Below are 17,335 nucleotides of genomic sequence, written 5' to 3'. Positions count from 1 at the left end.
CCAGGAGGAACCCCTGAGCATCGCCGGGTGTGACCCAAAAAGCTAAAAAGGAAAGGAAAGGGAAGGAAAGGAAGGAAGGAAGGAAGGAAGGAAGGAAGGAAGGAAGGAAGGGAGAAAGGAAGGAAGGAAGGAAGGAAGGAAGGAAGGAAGGAAGGAGGAAGGAAGGAAGAGAGAAAGGAAGGAAGGGAGGAAGGAAGGAAAGAAGGGAAGAGAGAAAGGAAGGAAGGAAGGAAGAGAGAAAGGAAGGAAGGAGGAAGGGAGGAAGGAAGGAAGGAAGGAAGGAAGGAAGGAAGGAAGGAAGGAGAAGGAAGGAAGGGAGGAAGGAAGGAAGGAGGGAAGGAAGGGAGGGAGGGAGAGGGAGGGAAGGAAGGAAGGAAGGAAGGAAGGAAGAAGAGAAAGGAAGGAAGGGAGGAAGAAGGAAGGAAGAGAGAAAGGAAGGAAGGGAAGAAGGAAGGAAGGAAGGGGAAGGAAGGAAAGAAGGAAGGAGAAGGGAAAGGAAGGAAGGAAGGGGAAGGAAGGAAGGAAGGGAGGAAGGAAGGAAGAGAGAAAGGAAGGAAGGGAGGAAGGAAGGAAGGAAGGAAGGAAGGAAGAGAGAAAGAAAGGAAGGAAGAAGGAAGGAAGGAAGGAAGGGGAAGGAAGGAAAGAAGGAAGGAGAAGGGAAAGGAAGGAAGGAAGGGGAAGGAAGGAAGGAAGGAATGAGGGAAGGAATAAAAGAAGGAAGGAAGGAAGGAAGGAAGAGAGAAAGGAAGGAAGGGAGGAAGGAAGAGAGGAAGGGAGGAAGGAAGGAAGGAAGAGAGAAAGGAAGGAAGGGAGGGAGGAAGGGGAAGGAAGGAAGGAAGGAGAAGGGAAAGGAAGGAGAAGGGAAAGGAAGGAACGAAGGAATGAGGGAATGAGGGAAGGAATAAAAGTAGGAAGGAAGGAAGGAAGGAAAGAGAAGGGGAAGGAAGGAAGGAACGAAGGAATGAGGGAATGAGGGAAGGAATTAAAGAAGGAAGGAAGGATGGAAGGAGAAGGGAAAGGAGGAAGGAAGGAAGGAGGGAAGGAGGGAAGGAAGAAAGGAAGGAAGGAAGGAAGGAAGGAAGGAAGAGGAAGGAAGGAAGGAAGAGGGGCTGGAGCGATAGCCCAGCAGGGAGGGTGTTGGCCTAGTACACGGCCGACCCGGGTTCAATCCCCAGCATCCCATAGGGTCCCCCCGAGCACCGCCAGGAGTGAGTCCTGAGTGCAGAGCCAGAGGGAACCCCTGAGCATCGCCAGGTGGGACCCCAAAAAGCAAACATAAATAAATAAATAAAACAATAAATAAATACAACGACCTGCCTCGTTCATCCTCTAGATTAGGGGACAGAACTTCCGCCGGACCATATTGTTCTCAATTTGACAGATGTCCAACGGAAGAGAGACCACTGGGCAGCTACTGTCTTCTCCGGGCAGATGTTTCTTACGGAGTCCCAGTTCTTAGAGAACGTAGCGTACGTTCTAATAAGCTCGGTGACCAAAACCAACGACGCAGCGGGCACCGAAAACACTTCTGGGATGCTGAGACAAGGGCCAGTTTGGGAAGGAATTGATTTACGTCGGACAGTAAGGAAGGAATGAACAGGAGAGGGGCCGGGGGGGCCACGGTCACCGTCTGGGATGTTACAGTGGTGGTGGCCTCAGTGCCTTTTGCCTGACACAGCTCCCATTGGCTGTGACTCAACGTCCTTCACTTAACCCCCTGATGTTGTTGTGCACAGGGAATTGTGGATGGAATCAGAGGAGGGCGTTCTGGGTGCTACCTGGTTGGGTGCCTCCTGGAATAAGGAGGCTGGTCTGGAATTCCCTGGCGGGATGTATCTCTCTCTGTCTCTCTCTCTGTCTCTCTCTCTCTCTTTCTCTTTCTCTCTCTTTGTTTTTCTGTCTCCTCTATCCTTTCTCTCACACACATGGGAAGGATGAGGAGAGGAAAGAGGTGGAGGGAGGGAAAGGGAGGGACGAGAGGGAGAGATAGAGCTGGAAGGAGGGAGTGAAAAAGTAAAGAAGAGAGGGAGGAAGGGGCAAGGGAAGGAGGGGGAGGGAGGAACGAGGGAAGAGGAAGGAGGAAGAGGGAAGAGGAAGGAGGAAGGAGGGAAGGAGAAAAAGGAAGGGAGAGAGGGAAGGAGGGAGAGAGGGGTGTCAGGGAAGGAGGGATGAGGCAAGAAAAGGGAGAAAAAGGAAAGACAAGAGGAATGAGGTAGAATGCAGAATAAAAAGGAGAAGGAAGGGTGGAGGCAAGGAATGTGGAGAGGAGAGAGTGAAAAAGGAAGGTTGAAGGAAGGAAGGAAGGAGGGAAGGAGGGAGGGAGGGAGGGAAGGAGGAAGGAAGGAAGGAAGGAAGGAAGAAAGGAAGGAAGGAAGAAAGGGAGGGAGGGAAGGAAGGAAGGAAGGAGGGAGGGAGGGATGGAAGGAGGGAGGGAGGAAGAAGGAAGGACGGAGGGAGGAAGGAAGGAAAGAAGGAGGGAGGGAGAGAGAGAGGGAAGGAGGAAGGAAGGAAGGAAGGACAGAGGGAGGGAGGGAGGAAGGAAGGAAGGAAGGAGGAAAGGAAGGAGGAAGGAAGGAAGAAAGGGAGGGAGGGAGGGAGCGACGGAAGGAGGAAGGAAGGAAGGACAGAGGGAGGGAGGGAAGGAGGGAGGAAGGAAGGAGGAAGGTAGGAAGGAGGGAGGGAGGGAGAGGGAAGGAGGAAGGAAAGAAGGAAGGAAGGAAGAAGGGAGGGAGGGAAGGAGGAAGGAAGGGAAGGGAGGGAGGAAGGGACTTAGCAAGGAAGGGAGGAAGGGAAAGAGGGAGGGAACAAAGAAAGGGAGAGAAGGAAAAGAAGAAAAGAAGGGAAGGAAAATAGGAAAGAAAGCGTGATGGAAGGAAGGAAGCGAAAAGGGAGAGAGGGAAGGAGGATGGAGGGGAGGCAGAAAGCTTGGTTACCAACGGCAGACTCGGTTGCTCACTGGTTGCTAAGCTACCCCCATCCAGAATGGACCAGATGCACAGAGAGACCGAGGAGAGAGCTCAGGGGGTCTGCGTGGGGCTCCGGAAGGAGACGTGCGGACAGAATTTCTATTGGCATCGGGCGTCTCACGGTGCTGATACCCAGAGCCTGTGGTTCGAACCCTTACGGGTGCCGATGATGCGTGTGGATGTATTCTCCGTTCGTTCCAAAAACCGTGAACCGCAACGTACACATCCCAAAGCGTGAGTCACTCAGCCTGTGAGTCGTATCTCTAGACAACTGTTAGAATTCTCTTTTTTTTTTTAAAAAAAAAAATCGTAAATTGGAGACGGAGGCAGAGCTAGGTCTAAAATAGATTATTAGGACTGATCCAGGCTTCCAAAATAGACCGTCCCGGGTGGCACCGCTCTGCCTGCCAGTGAGAAAGCAGAAATGTGGCATCGGGTTCGCAGGAAAGAATCATCCTAACGGTTCTTCTACCGTGGAGATGTTAGAATTCCAGCGCTCGGTGACCCTCGTGTGAAACAGAACCCGAAACCCACCAAAGTCAAATCCAACAACTTGTTTTCGTGTCTCTGCATGGAACGAGTTGTCCTTTTTTTTTTTTTTTTGGCATTTTGGGTCACACCTGGCCATGCTCAGGGGTTATTCCCGCCTCTATAGTCAGGAATCACTCCTGGCGGTGCTCGGGGGACCCTATGGGATGCTGGGAATCGAACCCGGGTCAGCCGCGTGCCAGGCCAATGCCCTACCCGCTGTGTTATCACTCCAGCCCTGAGTAATCCATTTTTTAAAAATTATTTTTGTGTTTTGGGCCACCTCCATTGGTACTCGGGACTTCCTCCTGGCTCTTTCTCTTCATGTCTCTGCATGGTACAAGTTTATGCATTTGCAAAAAATTATTTTTTGGTTTTTGGGTCATACTCAGGGGTTACTCCAAGGTCAGGAAGGACTCCAGGCGGTTCTTGGGACTACAATGAGGGATGGGGGGGTGGTGGAACCCAGGTCACCCACATACAAGGCAAGTGACTATAATCTGGCCCCCAAGAGTAATCCTTTTTTTTTTTTTACCAAATGCACAAACAGCAGAATTTATAAAGCAAATTTATTACAACTACTCCTGTGTTTCTTTAAAGATCACTGTAGGGGCTGTAGTGATAGCACAGCAGGTAGGGCGTTTGTCTTGCACCGCGGCCGACCCGGGTTCGATTCCCATCATCCCATAGGGTCCCCGGGCACCGCCAGGGGTAATTCCTGAGTGCATGAGCCAGGAGGAACCCCCTGGGCATTGCCGGGTGTGACCCAGAAAGCAAAAAAAAATGATCACTCTATCACGGGTAAGAGTGAGATGCTCTGACACAGAAGACCACGAACAGATCTCTCTACTCTCCATAATCTTACTAGCCTCTGGCGTATTTGGCATCCCGTGAAACGTTTTCCTCACACGAACAATACATGTGTATAACACACTAGACAGGGTGGGGTTGTGAAAAACGCATGATTTAATATGTGTAATGGTCATGATAGAGTGCCTGGGACACTGTCACTGTCACTGTCCTCCCATGGTTCATCGATTTGCTCGAGAGGGCCCAGTAAAATTGTCAGACTTGTTGTAACTGTGTTTGGCATCTCGAAGACGCCACAGGGAGCTTGCCAGGCTTTGCCATGCGGGCGAGATACTCTCGGGAGCTTGCCGGGCTCTCTGAGAGGGGCGGAGGAATCGAACTCGGGTCGGCCATGTTGGCTGGGGTTGTCCATGTTGGCTGCATGCAAGGCAAACGCCCTACCCGCTGTGGAACACACATGCCGTTTATTGTTTTCTATGGAAAAATTGCAGAGATAATCAGATAAGGTAGACCGATGCCTAGGCATAGCGGTGCGTGAGTGACACCAGTGTGCAGTTCCCAAACCAATGACTCCAGTTTCTCTCTCCCCGTCCCAGCGGGCCTCTGTGGCTCTGTGGCAGTCTCTTTCCTTCTCTCTCTGTCTCTCTCTGTCTCTCTTTAGGTCTCTCTGCCTCCCTCTGTGTCTGTCTCTGTCTCTCTCTCTCCTTTTGGACAACTATGGTTCGCATCACAGAGATTGAAAGGTTATCGTGTCTATCCCTTTACGTATTTTCAGCATGCAGTTCTTTTTTTTTTCCTTTAAATTTTTATTAGTGAAACACCATGAGGTCCAGTTGTAGACTTACAAATCTTTGTGCTTGGGTTTCGGTGATCCAGAGATCGAGGACCCATCCCTCCGCCAGTGCCCATCCTCCACCACCACGGGTCCCAGTATCCCTCCCATCCCCCCATTCCCTCCATCCCACCCCACCTCTGTGGCAGGGCATTCCCCCTTGTTCTCTCTCTCTTCTTTTGGGTCCTGTGGTCTGCCAAAGAGGCAGTGAGTGGCAGTCATGTTCGGTCGATAGTCTCCTTTCAGCATGCTTCTCCCATCCTGGGAGGATCCTCCCAACACCCTTTATTTGGTGCTCCCTTCTCTATCTGAGCTGCCTTTTCCCCCAGCGCAGCACGTAGTTCTTCTCTGGAGTGACCATTTCCAACTCTCTTTGCTAAAGTGGTCATTCTCCATCCCAGCGGACTTTTCCCTCAACCCTTTTGGGACAGGCTCCCAACCGTAAGATGAGACTCGTACCCAAGGACAGTAGAAACATAGTATGAGACTCATACCCAAGGATCGTCGGGTCAGGAGGATTATTCTACGGTTGGAATTCTGTTCCCTTTCTCTTAGCGTTCTAAGCCTGCCCCATTTTCGATTGTCGGCTTTTGGTAGATGCTACAGAGCTACTGAAATTAGGTGACATCACAGGAGCAGGTGGGAACCAAAGAGGAAGAACCTAGGTCCTTTGGCACCAGGGCCATTGAGATATTTTATGGATTAAATCATCACTTGACCACTTGATCTCCCGTTATTCATCGATTTACTCGAGCGGGTGCCAGTCACGTCTCCATTCATCCCTGTTGCGTGCTAGCGTAGCCCAATGGCATCTGTTCATTCTAGAAACATGCAGAGCCTCAAACTGATCATTCAGGGTTTTGACGAAGAAGTCTGACCATCTTGTAGGTGGGCGTCCACGCGATCTTTTGACATCCTGTGGAATCCAGTCAGTAATGGCTCTAGTCCAGCGGTCGTCTGTAAACCTCATTACGTGTCCAGCCCATCTGATTTTTGACGCCTTGGCTAATGAGACAGCGTCCCTGATTCTTGATTGTCAATGGAGGTCGGAACTCCAGATTCTTTCTCTCATTTGAGTGAAACGTGATACTCCAAGCATAGCTCTTTCGATTCCTCTTTGGGAGACCCAAATAGCGTTCTCATCCTGTTTTCGTAGGGCCCAGGTCTCTGAGGCATATGTTAATGCAGCAAGAACAGTGGAATCGAAGAGATGTGCTCGTAGCTGGAGGTTCTTCGTCCTCTTAGTTATTTCTTCAACGCTCTCGAAGGCGTTCCAAGCCGCTCTCTTCCTCCTGCGCAACTCAGGTGCCAGGTCATTCATCATGTTGATTTCTCGATTAAATCATACTGAAAATTTTAGCGTGGGCTACGTCAACTCTGGGATATTCTCCCCTTTCATATTCACATTCAGTTTCGGCCCCGCTATGAGGAGGACTTTTATTGTTTCCTGTGCAAAGCAGTAGTTTGGCTTTATTGTGTTTGAAATGATGTTTAATTGGGAGGAAGTAATAAACAGCCTTGTGCATTAGAGGGCATTTTTTTTTTTTGTCCGCTACAGGCTAGGTCTTGTGTGGAGTCAGTCCCAGCGGGCTCTTCACTGCGCCCTCTCCACCTCTGTTTATGTTGCTCTTGATTTTTCCTTTTGGGTAGCTAAACAAGGCACTCGAGAGAGCCCTTTGTGCTTCTGATCAGCTAATTAGTTATGTTGGCCGGGACCAGGGGCACGGCTGGGTTCTTGGAGGAAGAATAAAAAAAGAACAAACTCCGGGAACGAATTAAAATATCGGCAGGACAGAGGAGTGTCTTTCTTGATGTTCTGGCTCACACTGAGCGCCTGGGAATTCTTCAAACATTGTGTCTCGGTGCGGATTCTATCATTCTTGCTGGTGTTTTTTTTTTTTTCCGCACTCCATTTTCCACTGGCAGTCACAGGAAAAATTGCATTTCTGGACAGAGCTCGGTACCTGCATGCACCCACCTCAGGGGAAATGCATGCATGGGTAGGAGTTTGCCACAGTGTTGACCTTAGTCATCAAGCTGACACCAAGAGCACATAGAAAATCCAGGACAGTGCAAGAACACAGAGAGCAGAGATTCTCCTCCGGAGACTGAGTCCATTTCCGACTAGCACAGCACCAGCATTTTATGATCCTTGAACTGCATTCACTTGGATGTCTCTGAAATCCTCTGATGTCTGTTGGCGGGAAGAAAGGGGATTCTGTCTTAACGTCATGGAGGATGCCCATGGGTGCCCTCGGGAAGAGACAGAGGGACAGTAATATGAGCGCTCGCCCTCTCAGGCAGAACGCATGATGATCAGGTTAACTGGAACTGGGTACTCTGTAAGATGGGGCTGTATCGACCATAGTTGTCACTCAAGAGTCCCAGTGAAGAATCCCCATGGACACTCAAAGTGCGTTATCACGGACGAAGACCCCACACACCACACTCAGGAGCCAAGCCACCTGATTCATTTCTGTGATGCGTGTGCAAAGTTTTTTCGTGTTTTTTGGGGGAAGGTCACACCCGGCGATGCTCAGAGGTTCCTCCTGGCTCTGCACTCAGAAATGACTCCTGGTGGTCCTCGGGGTATCATACAGAATGCTGGGAATCGAACCCAGGTCGACCGCATGCATGGAAGACGCCCTCCCCGCTGTGCTATTTCTCCAGCCCGCGTGTGCAAAGTTAAAGGGACGAGCTTGTCCAGAAGATACGCTGGTTGTTCTTCACACACTAAACATGCACAGGCCATGCGGATGGTGCTTGGACTGTTGAGTGTCTCACCCCGCACAAATGAGAACTGCATCCAGAGAAAGGAAGTGTTGGCGTGCGTAGCTTTATGACAGTACAATCAGGAGAGTCCTCTACTGCCGGCTCATGGGCACAAAGGAATTGATGTGTGTGCAGAAGACGACTCTCACCCTACGGGCAAGACCTAGCCATGTGCACACGGAGGAGGCAGGTTCTCCCCGCTGTGGATGCATTGGGTTTGAAAGCACGCAAACTCAGAAAGAACCCAGAGTCCCTGAGACCACAAACGATACAAATTCATACACAGAACCTGTTCCTAACGGACTCATCTATATAGAGAATCGGGTTCCAAGTCCCACCAGGGTGCAAACAAAGAAAACTAGAGTTGGACCCAGCATTCATTTGCGATGTATATATATAAAAAATTATACAGTAGAAGACTAATATTCACGGCTGGGCCCAACAGGGCTTTGGAGGACTGGTTGGTGGTTGGATCGAACCCCAAGTGTGTGTGGGGCTGAGGGTAGGAAAGACAGAGAAGGGACCAGGGTGACAATATTAGCTGGGAAGGATCACATCGGGCAAGAACTGAGGCTTAAACGTAGGGAAAGGGATGTATGTGATTACTTTTCAGTGTTGATATTGCAAACCACAATGCCCAATGAGAGAAAGAGAGAGAGAGAGAGAGAGAGAGAGAGAGTGAACGGAGGCAGGAGGGCAGCAGTGATCAGTGATGGGAGGGACCTTGGGGACACTGGTGGTGGGAAATGTGCCCTGGTGGAGGGATGGGTGTTGGGACACTGTGATTGAAACCGAATCATGAACAACTTTATAAGGATCTATCTCACGGTGATTCGATAAAAATAAAATCTTAAAAAAAAAACAGAATTGGATCCAAAGCTCCCAAAAGAAATGTAGAACTGAACTGCATCAACTCTGATGGCTTATTTGAAAGAGTTTTTCTGGTATCTCACTTACTAAAGACCCCTGGTTGCCACACGTTGCTGGTGAGAGAGAGGTGGTCATGGATTTGAGAGTCAGTGTGTGGAGCTTAAAGGAAGCGTCATCTGCGGTGTTGGCTAGGCCTTGAAACCTTGGCAAATTCATTCCACTGTGTCAGAATCTGGAAGGCAAGTTGCGTGGGTCAGAAAACTCAGGCTACACTCGAGGATGAGGGTTGGGTCAGATAAAACAAACGTCAAGTGAGAGTTGAGAGCACCTTTCTCCAGACCCTCCCGAGTACCCACGAGTGTGGCCTGCAACTGCCCCAGGTTCGATCCCTGGCATTCTGTCAGCTTGCGTATCTGCATGTTTCACTGAACGCAGTCGTGTGGGGGAGTTTCGTGGGACTCCTTGGAAATTCCTTACAGTTAAAAGCTGATTCGGTTGAGCCTGTGAGCACCCCCAGGAGTGATCTCCACGCTCAGAGCCAGGAGGAAGTTCCGAGCAATGCCCGGCGTGGTCCCAAATCTGAAAATTTCTTTCCGGAAGCTCCTGAAAGCCGTTTGAAAGGAACATTCTTTGCTGGAGGGAAGAAATCGGGGAATACTTTTCGTTCACTCTTCATATTCCAACACAATGACTGTCGACAATTTTTGCCTCTACCTTTGCTGTTGGAAGGGAAGTGCTGACCTAGTTCTGGAGGAAAAAAAGAAAAAAAAAGAAAGGCAAAATACATCTGGCACCAAACGATTGAAGTGAAAACGTGAAGAAAATCTTGTTTTCCAAGACACAGACACACACACACACACACACACACACACACACACACACATTGTTATTCACAGAATTTCTTTCTTTTTTTTCCGCCTTTTTGGGTCACACCCAGCAATGCACAGGAGTTACTTCTGGTTCATGCACTCAGAAATGTTTTCTGGCCGTGCTCGGGGGACCATATGGGATGCTGGGAATCGAACCTGGGTCGGCCGCGTGCAAGGCAAACGCCCTACCCGCTGTGCTATCGCTCCAGCCCCAGAATTTATTTCTATAAAGCAGTTTTTTAAATTAAATAACTACGAGATAAACAGTTACAAAGTTGTTCATGATGGGTTTAGTCATTCCTAGTCTGCCTCTATGCAGATTATTCTCTCTCTCTCTTTCTCTCTCTTTCTCGATCTCTCTCGATCGTTCACTCACTCTCTCTCTCGCTTTCGCTCTCTCACGCTCTTTTTTTGGCCATTATGGAAGGAATCTCTATTTCTTTCCGTAACGCACTTGAACCTTCAATTCTGCCGAATCACATAATTTTACGATTTCCGTTTCATACATTTTCCCCGACATATAGACACGCAAAGAAACTATTGAGTAAGTCAGATGAACATGCATTTAATTTTTTTGTTGTTGTTGTTTTAATGATCACTGTCAATCACTGTCCTCCCGTTGTTCATCGATTTGCTCGAGCAGGCCCAGTAACGTCTCCATTGGAGACTTTGTTGTGACTGTGTCTGGCATATCGAATACGTCACGGGGAGCTTGCCAGGCTCTGCCGTGCGGGCGAGATCCTCTATTGAAAATGAATTCGGGGATCTCTGGCTACGTTTTGAATATCAAGTCTGTGACTAAAATGGACAAACGCATTAGTGTCTCAATATCCTGTACCCCAACAGGGCGTCAATATTCTGATCCGTATCCCAACAAGGGATCGAGATCCCAATCCGTACCCCCGCTTGGTCTGCGAGTGATTTGATTAAAAAAAAAATCAAAATCATGGGATCTGAAGCCCTCCCAGGGCGGGTAGGGCACTTGCCTTGCATGGAGCTGACCAAGGTTTTCACCTTGAATGTCACCTGGACACTTTTCATCATCCCAAGGATCGATCTCTTAGCTCTGAGCCTGGAGGAAGCCTTCCGGTGTGGCCCCCAACGGTGCCTTCCTTCCCCTGCAGCAAGAGTTGTTGGTTGAAAGGTGTGAGGCCACAGGTCTTGGGCAATTTCTACCACTTCCCGTTGGCTGTTGAACCCTGGATTCTAATTGTGCAAGTCCTCGGGAATTAGGTGTAGAACTAAGGGATGATTTCAAGAGGACTACTCTTCCAATGTGTTCTGTCTTGTAGTAAAAGGGATTTTTTTTAGCACACTGAGGAAATTGCTCAAGCAAAATCAAAAGCCATTGGCTTCTTTTATCTTCAAGACGTAGCAAGCAAAATGGTTCACAGAATTCAGAGAGCTTAGGGGTTTCTGGGGTCTACCATACTGGGTCCCCACCCAATTCCACAGGGAAATTCTTATGCCACTTGCTTTTCAGGTAGGTGATTCGTTTAAAAAAAAATCCTAAATCGGAATGTTCAAATACTCTTCTTTTTGTTTTCCTCAGAGAATGTGATACCTAATATCTTTGTCTCGAGGAAAGCAGAGTTATTATTATTATTAATTATTATTATTTATTATTTTCATAATAGACAATGGGGTAACTTGGTGGATCACAGTTTCAATTTGGGCTGCACAGGGAAATCTTCCCCGATTTTGACCAACCAGCAGCATGTCCGGTTTCTGTTTCCAGTGTGGGGGTGATTCAATTATGATGCATGAAATGAATGTCGATTTTAAGAACTTTTTTTTTTTATGGGATGCGAGACCTTCCTTGCTTCTTGTTTAAATATGTTTCTGCTTTATGTTATAGAATGTCCTACCAAGGTAAGTCTATGGCATTTGAAAACGTGGTAATGTGAAATCCGAAGGAACATTAAAGACATAATAACGCATTTAAGAATGTGGGAAATGTCTCGTTTTTAATCATTTCCTTTTTCCTTTTTTTTTTTTCCAAAATCACGATACTTTTTTTTTTCTTTCCTTTCCTTTTCTTTCCTATAGTACCATGTTAAGCCCCTGAGTGTTTTTTCGCAGGCTACCTCACCAAACGCTTTTTGCAAAAGGCCAACATTTTGAATTGGTTCCTCTTTTTGACATCTTTACGTTTATAGATATTTTACATAGTCCTTCCAGTTTCTTTTTCTTTATCGTTTTTCTTTTTTCTTTCGGAAATCCAAACGTAACAGATCTTGACTTTTTTGTATGACTTTTTTTTTCCCCCATTGACCCGGTAATATCTTCTATCTTCATTTTTTTTCTTCTTCTTCTTCTTCTTCTTCTTTTTCTTTTTCTTTTTGCAAACCCGTTGGTTTTGAATTCTCTTTTTCCTCCCCTTTTATTTCCTTTCTCACTGTGACCCCAGGAGCCAACAGAAAGAAAAACGCAGATGATATGACCAGTAATGAAGGTGGTGAAGATGAAGGTATTTTTTTTCCAAAGCATGATTTTATATCTCTATTATATATTTATCTCTCTCTCGTTTTTTTTCCTTTTTTCTTCTTCTTCTTTTTTTTTTTTTCTTTTACATTTCAATGTGATCCTCTGCCTTTCTCTGAGACGAGTTCACATCGCCGTGCCAATTTTATTTTCTTCTTGTTTGGAACGCTGCCATTTTTTTTTTACCCTCATGACCACGGTCTCTGGTGCCGACCCCCGTGAGAAACAGCGACTGCACTGTTTCTTAAGAGGAAGCTAATCGCAGAATCACAGAATCCTGTTTGTTCGGTGCTCATGCATTTGTCTCTCTGTTTTTGGTTTTTTTTCTCCCTCCCCCAACCCCACTTTTTTCTTTTTTTTTCTTTTTTTTTGGCTTGGTCACAAGACGAGAAAAATGGAATTTGAAGCCATGCATGCCCCTTTTTCTTTTCTTCTTTGCCAATATTATTTTCGGCCCATTGTACTTGGCGACTTTTGTCTTCTTCTTTTCCTTTTCTTTCAAGCGCGATGCCCTGCCAGTCAGCTCCAAGGAACTTTGGGCGCTGACCTGGAGAGGGCTGGGGGTCCAGGATGGGATGAGGGGGTGTTCCCTTCCAGTTCCTTTTCTTGGCCACCTGCCCCCGCCCCTTCCTCTGCAGAAACACTCCCGTTTCCAAAACAGATGTCAAAGAATGTTCTCCAGCTCACGGTGCAGTACTTAAAAAAGTGTTTTTTAATGGGCTGTTCCTGTTTCCTGCAGCAAAGTGTCTCAAGTGCATTTTAAGGAATCAAGAAAAATAGGGCAGCAAAGATATATATATATATATATATATATATATATATATATATATATATTTCCCTCTAGGGTCAGAAAGCTAGCTGTCTCTATTTTTCTCCGTTTTAAAAGCATTCCACTCTCTGCCCCCTCTTTTTTTTTTAACAATAAAAAAATAAACAACCCTGATGGTTCATCTGCAAAGTTCTTTTCTGGAACGGGTGCACCCATCATCCACCAGGCTCAGATGATCTTTTTCCGAGATGGAAGATAATAGCGTCTCTCTCCGTGACAAATGGGCTTTTTTTCCCGTCCCGATTCGTGCAGGGGAGTCAGCGGCTCGAGAGAATAGTGATACACTGCAGGCTTGTGGACGTCGGCGAGGCTGGGGTGGAAAGTTCCAATGGGAACTGGGCAGATGTGTCCAGTCTCCCCCGCCCATCAGGAGCCGAGTGCGTGGGACTCGTCTGCGGTCCTTGAAGGGTGACGCATTATGCCTCAGACCTCCACGAGCAGAACTTTTTTTTTCTTTTTCTTTTTGGGTCCCACCCGGCGATGCTCAGGGCTGACTCCTGGCTCATACACTCAGGAATCCCTCCTGGCGGTGCTTGGGGGACCCTATGGGATGCCGGGAATTGAACCCGGGTCGGCCGCGTGCCAGGTCAATGCCCTCCCCTCTGGGCTCTCGCTCCAGCCCCTCTTCCTTCCTTCCTTCCTTCCTTCCTTCCTTCCTTCCTTCCTTCTTTCATTCTTTCCCTCCCTTCCTCCCTCCCTCCCTCCCTCCCTCCCTCCTTCCTTCCTTCCTTCCTTCCTTCCTTCCTTCCTTCCTTCCTTCCTTCCTCCCTCTCTTCACCCTCCCTTCCTCCCTCACACCCTGCTTCCTTCCTTCCTTCCTTCCTTCCTTCCTTCCTTCCTTCCTTCCTTCCTTCCTTCATTCCTTCCTCCCTCTCTCCACCCTCCCTTCCTCCCTCACACCCTGCTTCCTTCCTTCCTTCCTTCCTTCCTTCCTTCCTCCCTCCCTTCCTTCCTTCCTCCTTCCTTCCCTCCTCCCTCCCTCACTCCCTTCCTTCCCTCCCTCCCTCCCTCCCTCCCTCCCTTCCTTCCTTCCCTCCCTCCCTCCCTCCCTCCCTCCCTCTCTCCCTCTCTCCCTCCCTCCCTTCCTTCCCTCCCTCCCTCCCTCCCTCCCTTCCTTCCTTCCTTCCTTCCTTCCTTCTCCTTCTTTTTTGCTTTTTGGGTCACACTCGGCAATGCTCAGGGGTCCCTCCTGACTCATGCACTCAGGAATCCCTCCTGGCAGTGCTCGGGGGACCCTGTGGGATGCTGGGACTCGAACTCGGATTGGGCGTGTGCCAGGCCAACGCCCTCCCCACTGGGCTATCGCCCCAGCCCGAGCAGACCTTTTTATTCCCGACTGCGAAGTACAGCTTACTCTGCAGGGTTTTTTTGTTGTTGTTGTTTTTTGTTTTTTTTTTTACATCTATGTGGGGCTTTCTTGACCTCGGAGACAAACCCTGTGTTCTGCGGCCTTTTCCAAGTATGGGCCATCTATTGAGTTTTCTTTTTTTCTGATGAAGAGGGAGAGGAGGAGTAGGAGATATCCTAGCTCAAGAATCCGGGTGATTTTATTTTTTTTACCCAACTTCCCATTTCTGCTTGTACCTTCTCCTCGAGCTGTTTCCTGGTGTAGACACGGTCCTCCTACCCCTCCTCCCGGGACCTTTGAAGAGCTTCCCGCATATCCCCGAAGAATTGATTTATTTAGGGAGCACACCCAGCAGAGCTCACGGTTTCCTCCTGGGTCTAGGCTCAGGGACCACTCCTGGAAGTGTGGGCGGACCCAGGGAAGGCACCTGGCTCGGCCGCGGGCAAGGAAATTGCCTCCAGTGCTCTCTTCTATCTCCACCTCAGCCCTACGCGGTTTTCTGTGTGTTCCACGGAACAAAGGATCCACTCTCTGCAGCGATCAAATTCCCTGATGTGTCTGGGACATCCTGAGACTGTCAGTGGGCACGGATACAGCTCCTTGGCGTGCGTGCCTTGCGTCCTGCCATCAGAGAACTTCACCTTTTATTTTTGCTTGTTTGTTTCTGCCTTTTCCGGGGCTGGAGCCATAATCGCACAGCGGGTAGGGCGTTTTTGCCTTGTATGCAGCCGACTTGGCCGGCCCGAGTTCGATTCCTCCGCCCCTCTCGGAGAGCCCGGCAAGCTACCCAGAGGATCTCGCCCGCACGGCTGAGCCTGGCAAGCCACCCGTGATGTATTCAATATGCCAAACACAGTAACAACAAGATCTCTAATGGAGACGTTACTGGGCCCGCTCGAGCAAATCGATGAACAACGGGAGGACAGAGTTACAGTGGCATTGCTTTTTCTGGGAGGAATTGCATATGCATTTTTTTTTTAATTTTAGCGATAGCACAGCGGTAGGGCGTTTGTCTTGCACACAGCCAACATGGTCAACCCGAGTTCGATTCCTCCACCCCTCTCGGAGAGCCTGGCAAGCTACCGAGAGTATCTTTCCTGCACGGCAGAGCCTGGCAAGCTCCCCGTGACATACTTGATATGCCAAACACAGTAACAAGTCTCACGATGGAGATGTTACTGGGCCTGCTAAAGCAAATCGATGAACAATGGGAGGTCAGTGACCATGACCGTGATTGAATCACCATGAGATCGTTGTAAGCTTTCATGTTTGGGTTACAAGCACGCAATGAGCACATGCATTTTTATTCCTGAGCCCTGGCCCTCAGGGGTTACAATAAAATAGAGCAAAGGCCGGCCAAGCCAGAAGAGAGAGCTCAGAGAGAACCATGTGGAATGCTGTCATCAGGGGGAATTGGCTGTTTTTGGGTTTAGAAACTGCACCCCAGGTTCTGAGTAATAGTACAGCAGGGAGGGCGTTGGCCTTGCAGGCAGCCTACCCGGGTTCAATCCCCGGTGTCTCATAGGGTCCCCCGAGCACCGCCAAGATTAATTCCTGAGTGCAGAAGCAGGAGGAACCCCTGAGCCTCGCCGGGTGGGACCCAAGATGCAAAGACAAAATAAAAAGAAACTGCACCCCAACCTGAGAGAGACTGAGCTCTAAGAGACACAGAGCCCACGTTAGACACATACTTTCAGGAAGACAGCTTCCTGCCCCTCACTCACCCGTCCTGCTGGCTGGACCATTTTTCTGTACTTGGCTGCGAGCTGTATCATTCTGGCATCTTCCACGGACCTGATGGATCTCACAAGATGCTCCTACCATCCTCATTCCTTTTTTTATTTTGAGGGGGTCTTGGATGTTTTTTTCCCCCAGATTCATCTTGGATCTGTCCAAGGTGGCTTGGGACTGGGGTCTCCCTCTGGGCAGCCCTCTCCCGGAGCGCAAACAAACCAACCAACCAATGGACACCGGGGTGTTTGGTTTTGTTTGGATGCTGTTGCGCCGTGTGGACACTCACGGCCACCCTCCACCCCTTCCTACAAAGACACCAGAGGGAGGCTTAAGGCGTCACAGCCAAGGGGGCGTGGCAAGTCAGGGCAGGGGTGGGCCAGTCTGGGTGCCCCCGGTGTACCAGCCTGGTGACCAGCCACACCATCCAAGTTTCAACACTTGGACAGGAACCCAGTGATGCATTTCTGAATGCGTCCACTTCCACCCGGGACGCCTGTTGCCTGTGCAGCCCACACTCTCCTTGACCATCGGCTGCGTCCATGGCACCGTGACGGGCGGGAGGGGTACCCCATGCCCTCATTTAACCCCTGCTGGCCACCATGATGGACCCGGCCATTGGCATGAGTGAGCCGTAACTTCCCAGAGGGAGGGCGCCCTCTCAGTTCCGGTTATCAGCGACCTTGGCCACGGACTCACGTGCTCGGGGAAATGGGTCAGCTAGCAAGTGGCCAAGCTGTTGGGTTTCCCACGTCATGAGGACTTAACACCCTACGGAACCTTGAGTGTCCGGCTCCCGAGACATTGCTCAACCATTCTAACTCTCTTGTTTTTTTTTTAATTATTATTATTACTATTATTCCATCTCATCATGCATTGGCAGGAGCAAACACATTCCCTGCCAATATTTTTCGGTGGAAAGCCCTTGTCACCACTGCCCAGTAGCACGGTGAGTCCCACAGGCCCTGCACACCATGGTTGTCTCACATGTGCGTGCAAGGGTCCAGGCGATCTGTGGTCCCAATCCCCACCGAGTGGCTTCTTTGGTGGCCTCAAGATACAGGTAAACATGGCTCACTCATAGCTGCCACAGGGATGCAGGTCCATCTGCAGTGACACTACCTGACCTGTCCACTTCTTTAATTTGTTCTTATTTGTATCTCATCGAACCCGCCAGACCAACCCTCCCTCCCCGCCCTGCGGCCATCTCTTTGGTCGTTTACAAATAGACACGGGCAGTCTGCATCTCGACGAGGGGTAGCTGGCCTCACCGGCCTGGGTCCTTGGTCCCTTCTA

The 17,335-nt window shown here is 49.3% G+C and overlaps 1 protein-coding gene across 2 annotated transcripts in view; it reads left to right on the top strand.

The window, feature by feature from the left end:
• Nucleotides 1-17,335, top strand: part of LOC130043234 (neuroligin-4, X-linked) — a 266,721-nt gene that overhangs the window by 131,373 nt on the left and 118,013 nt on the right. Inside the window, exon 2 of one of the 2 annotated variants that reach the window (XM_056135484.1) lies at nucleotides 12,058-12,117. The exons of the other annotated variant lie outside the window; for it this stretch is intronic. Within the exon in view, the coding sequence (XP_055991459.1) occupies nucleotides 12,058-12,117 (60 nt within the window). The remainder of the gene's footprint in view (nucleotides 1-12,057; nucleotides 12,118-17,335) is intronic. 2 annotated transcript variants of the gene reach the window in all.

This window comes from Sorex fumeus, unplaced genomic scaffold, assembly GCF_029834395.1.
Source record: "Sorex fumeus unplaced genomic scaffold, SorFum_2.1 ptg000118l, whole genome shotgun sequence".
NCBI lineage: Eukaryota > Metazoa > Chordata > Mammalia > Eulipotyphla > Soricidae > Sorex > Sorex fumeus.
Note: the sequence above shows the minus strand (reverse complement) of the source record. Positions and strands in the feature narration are given on the sequence as shown.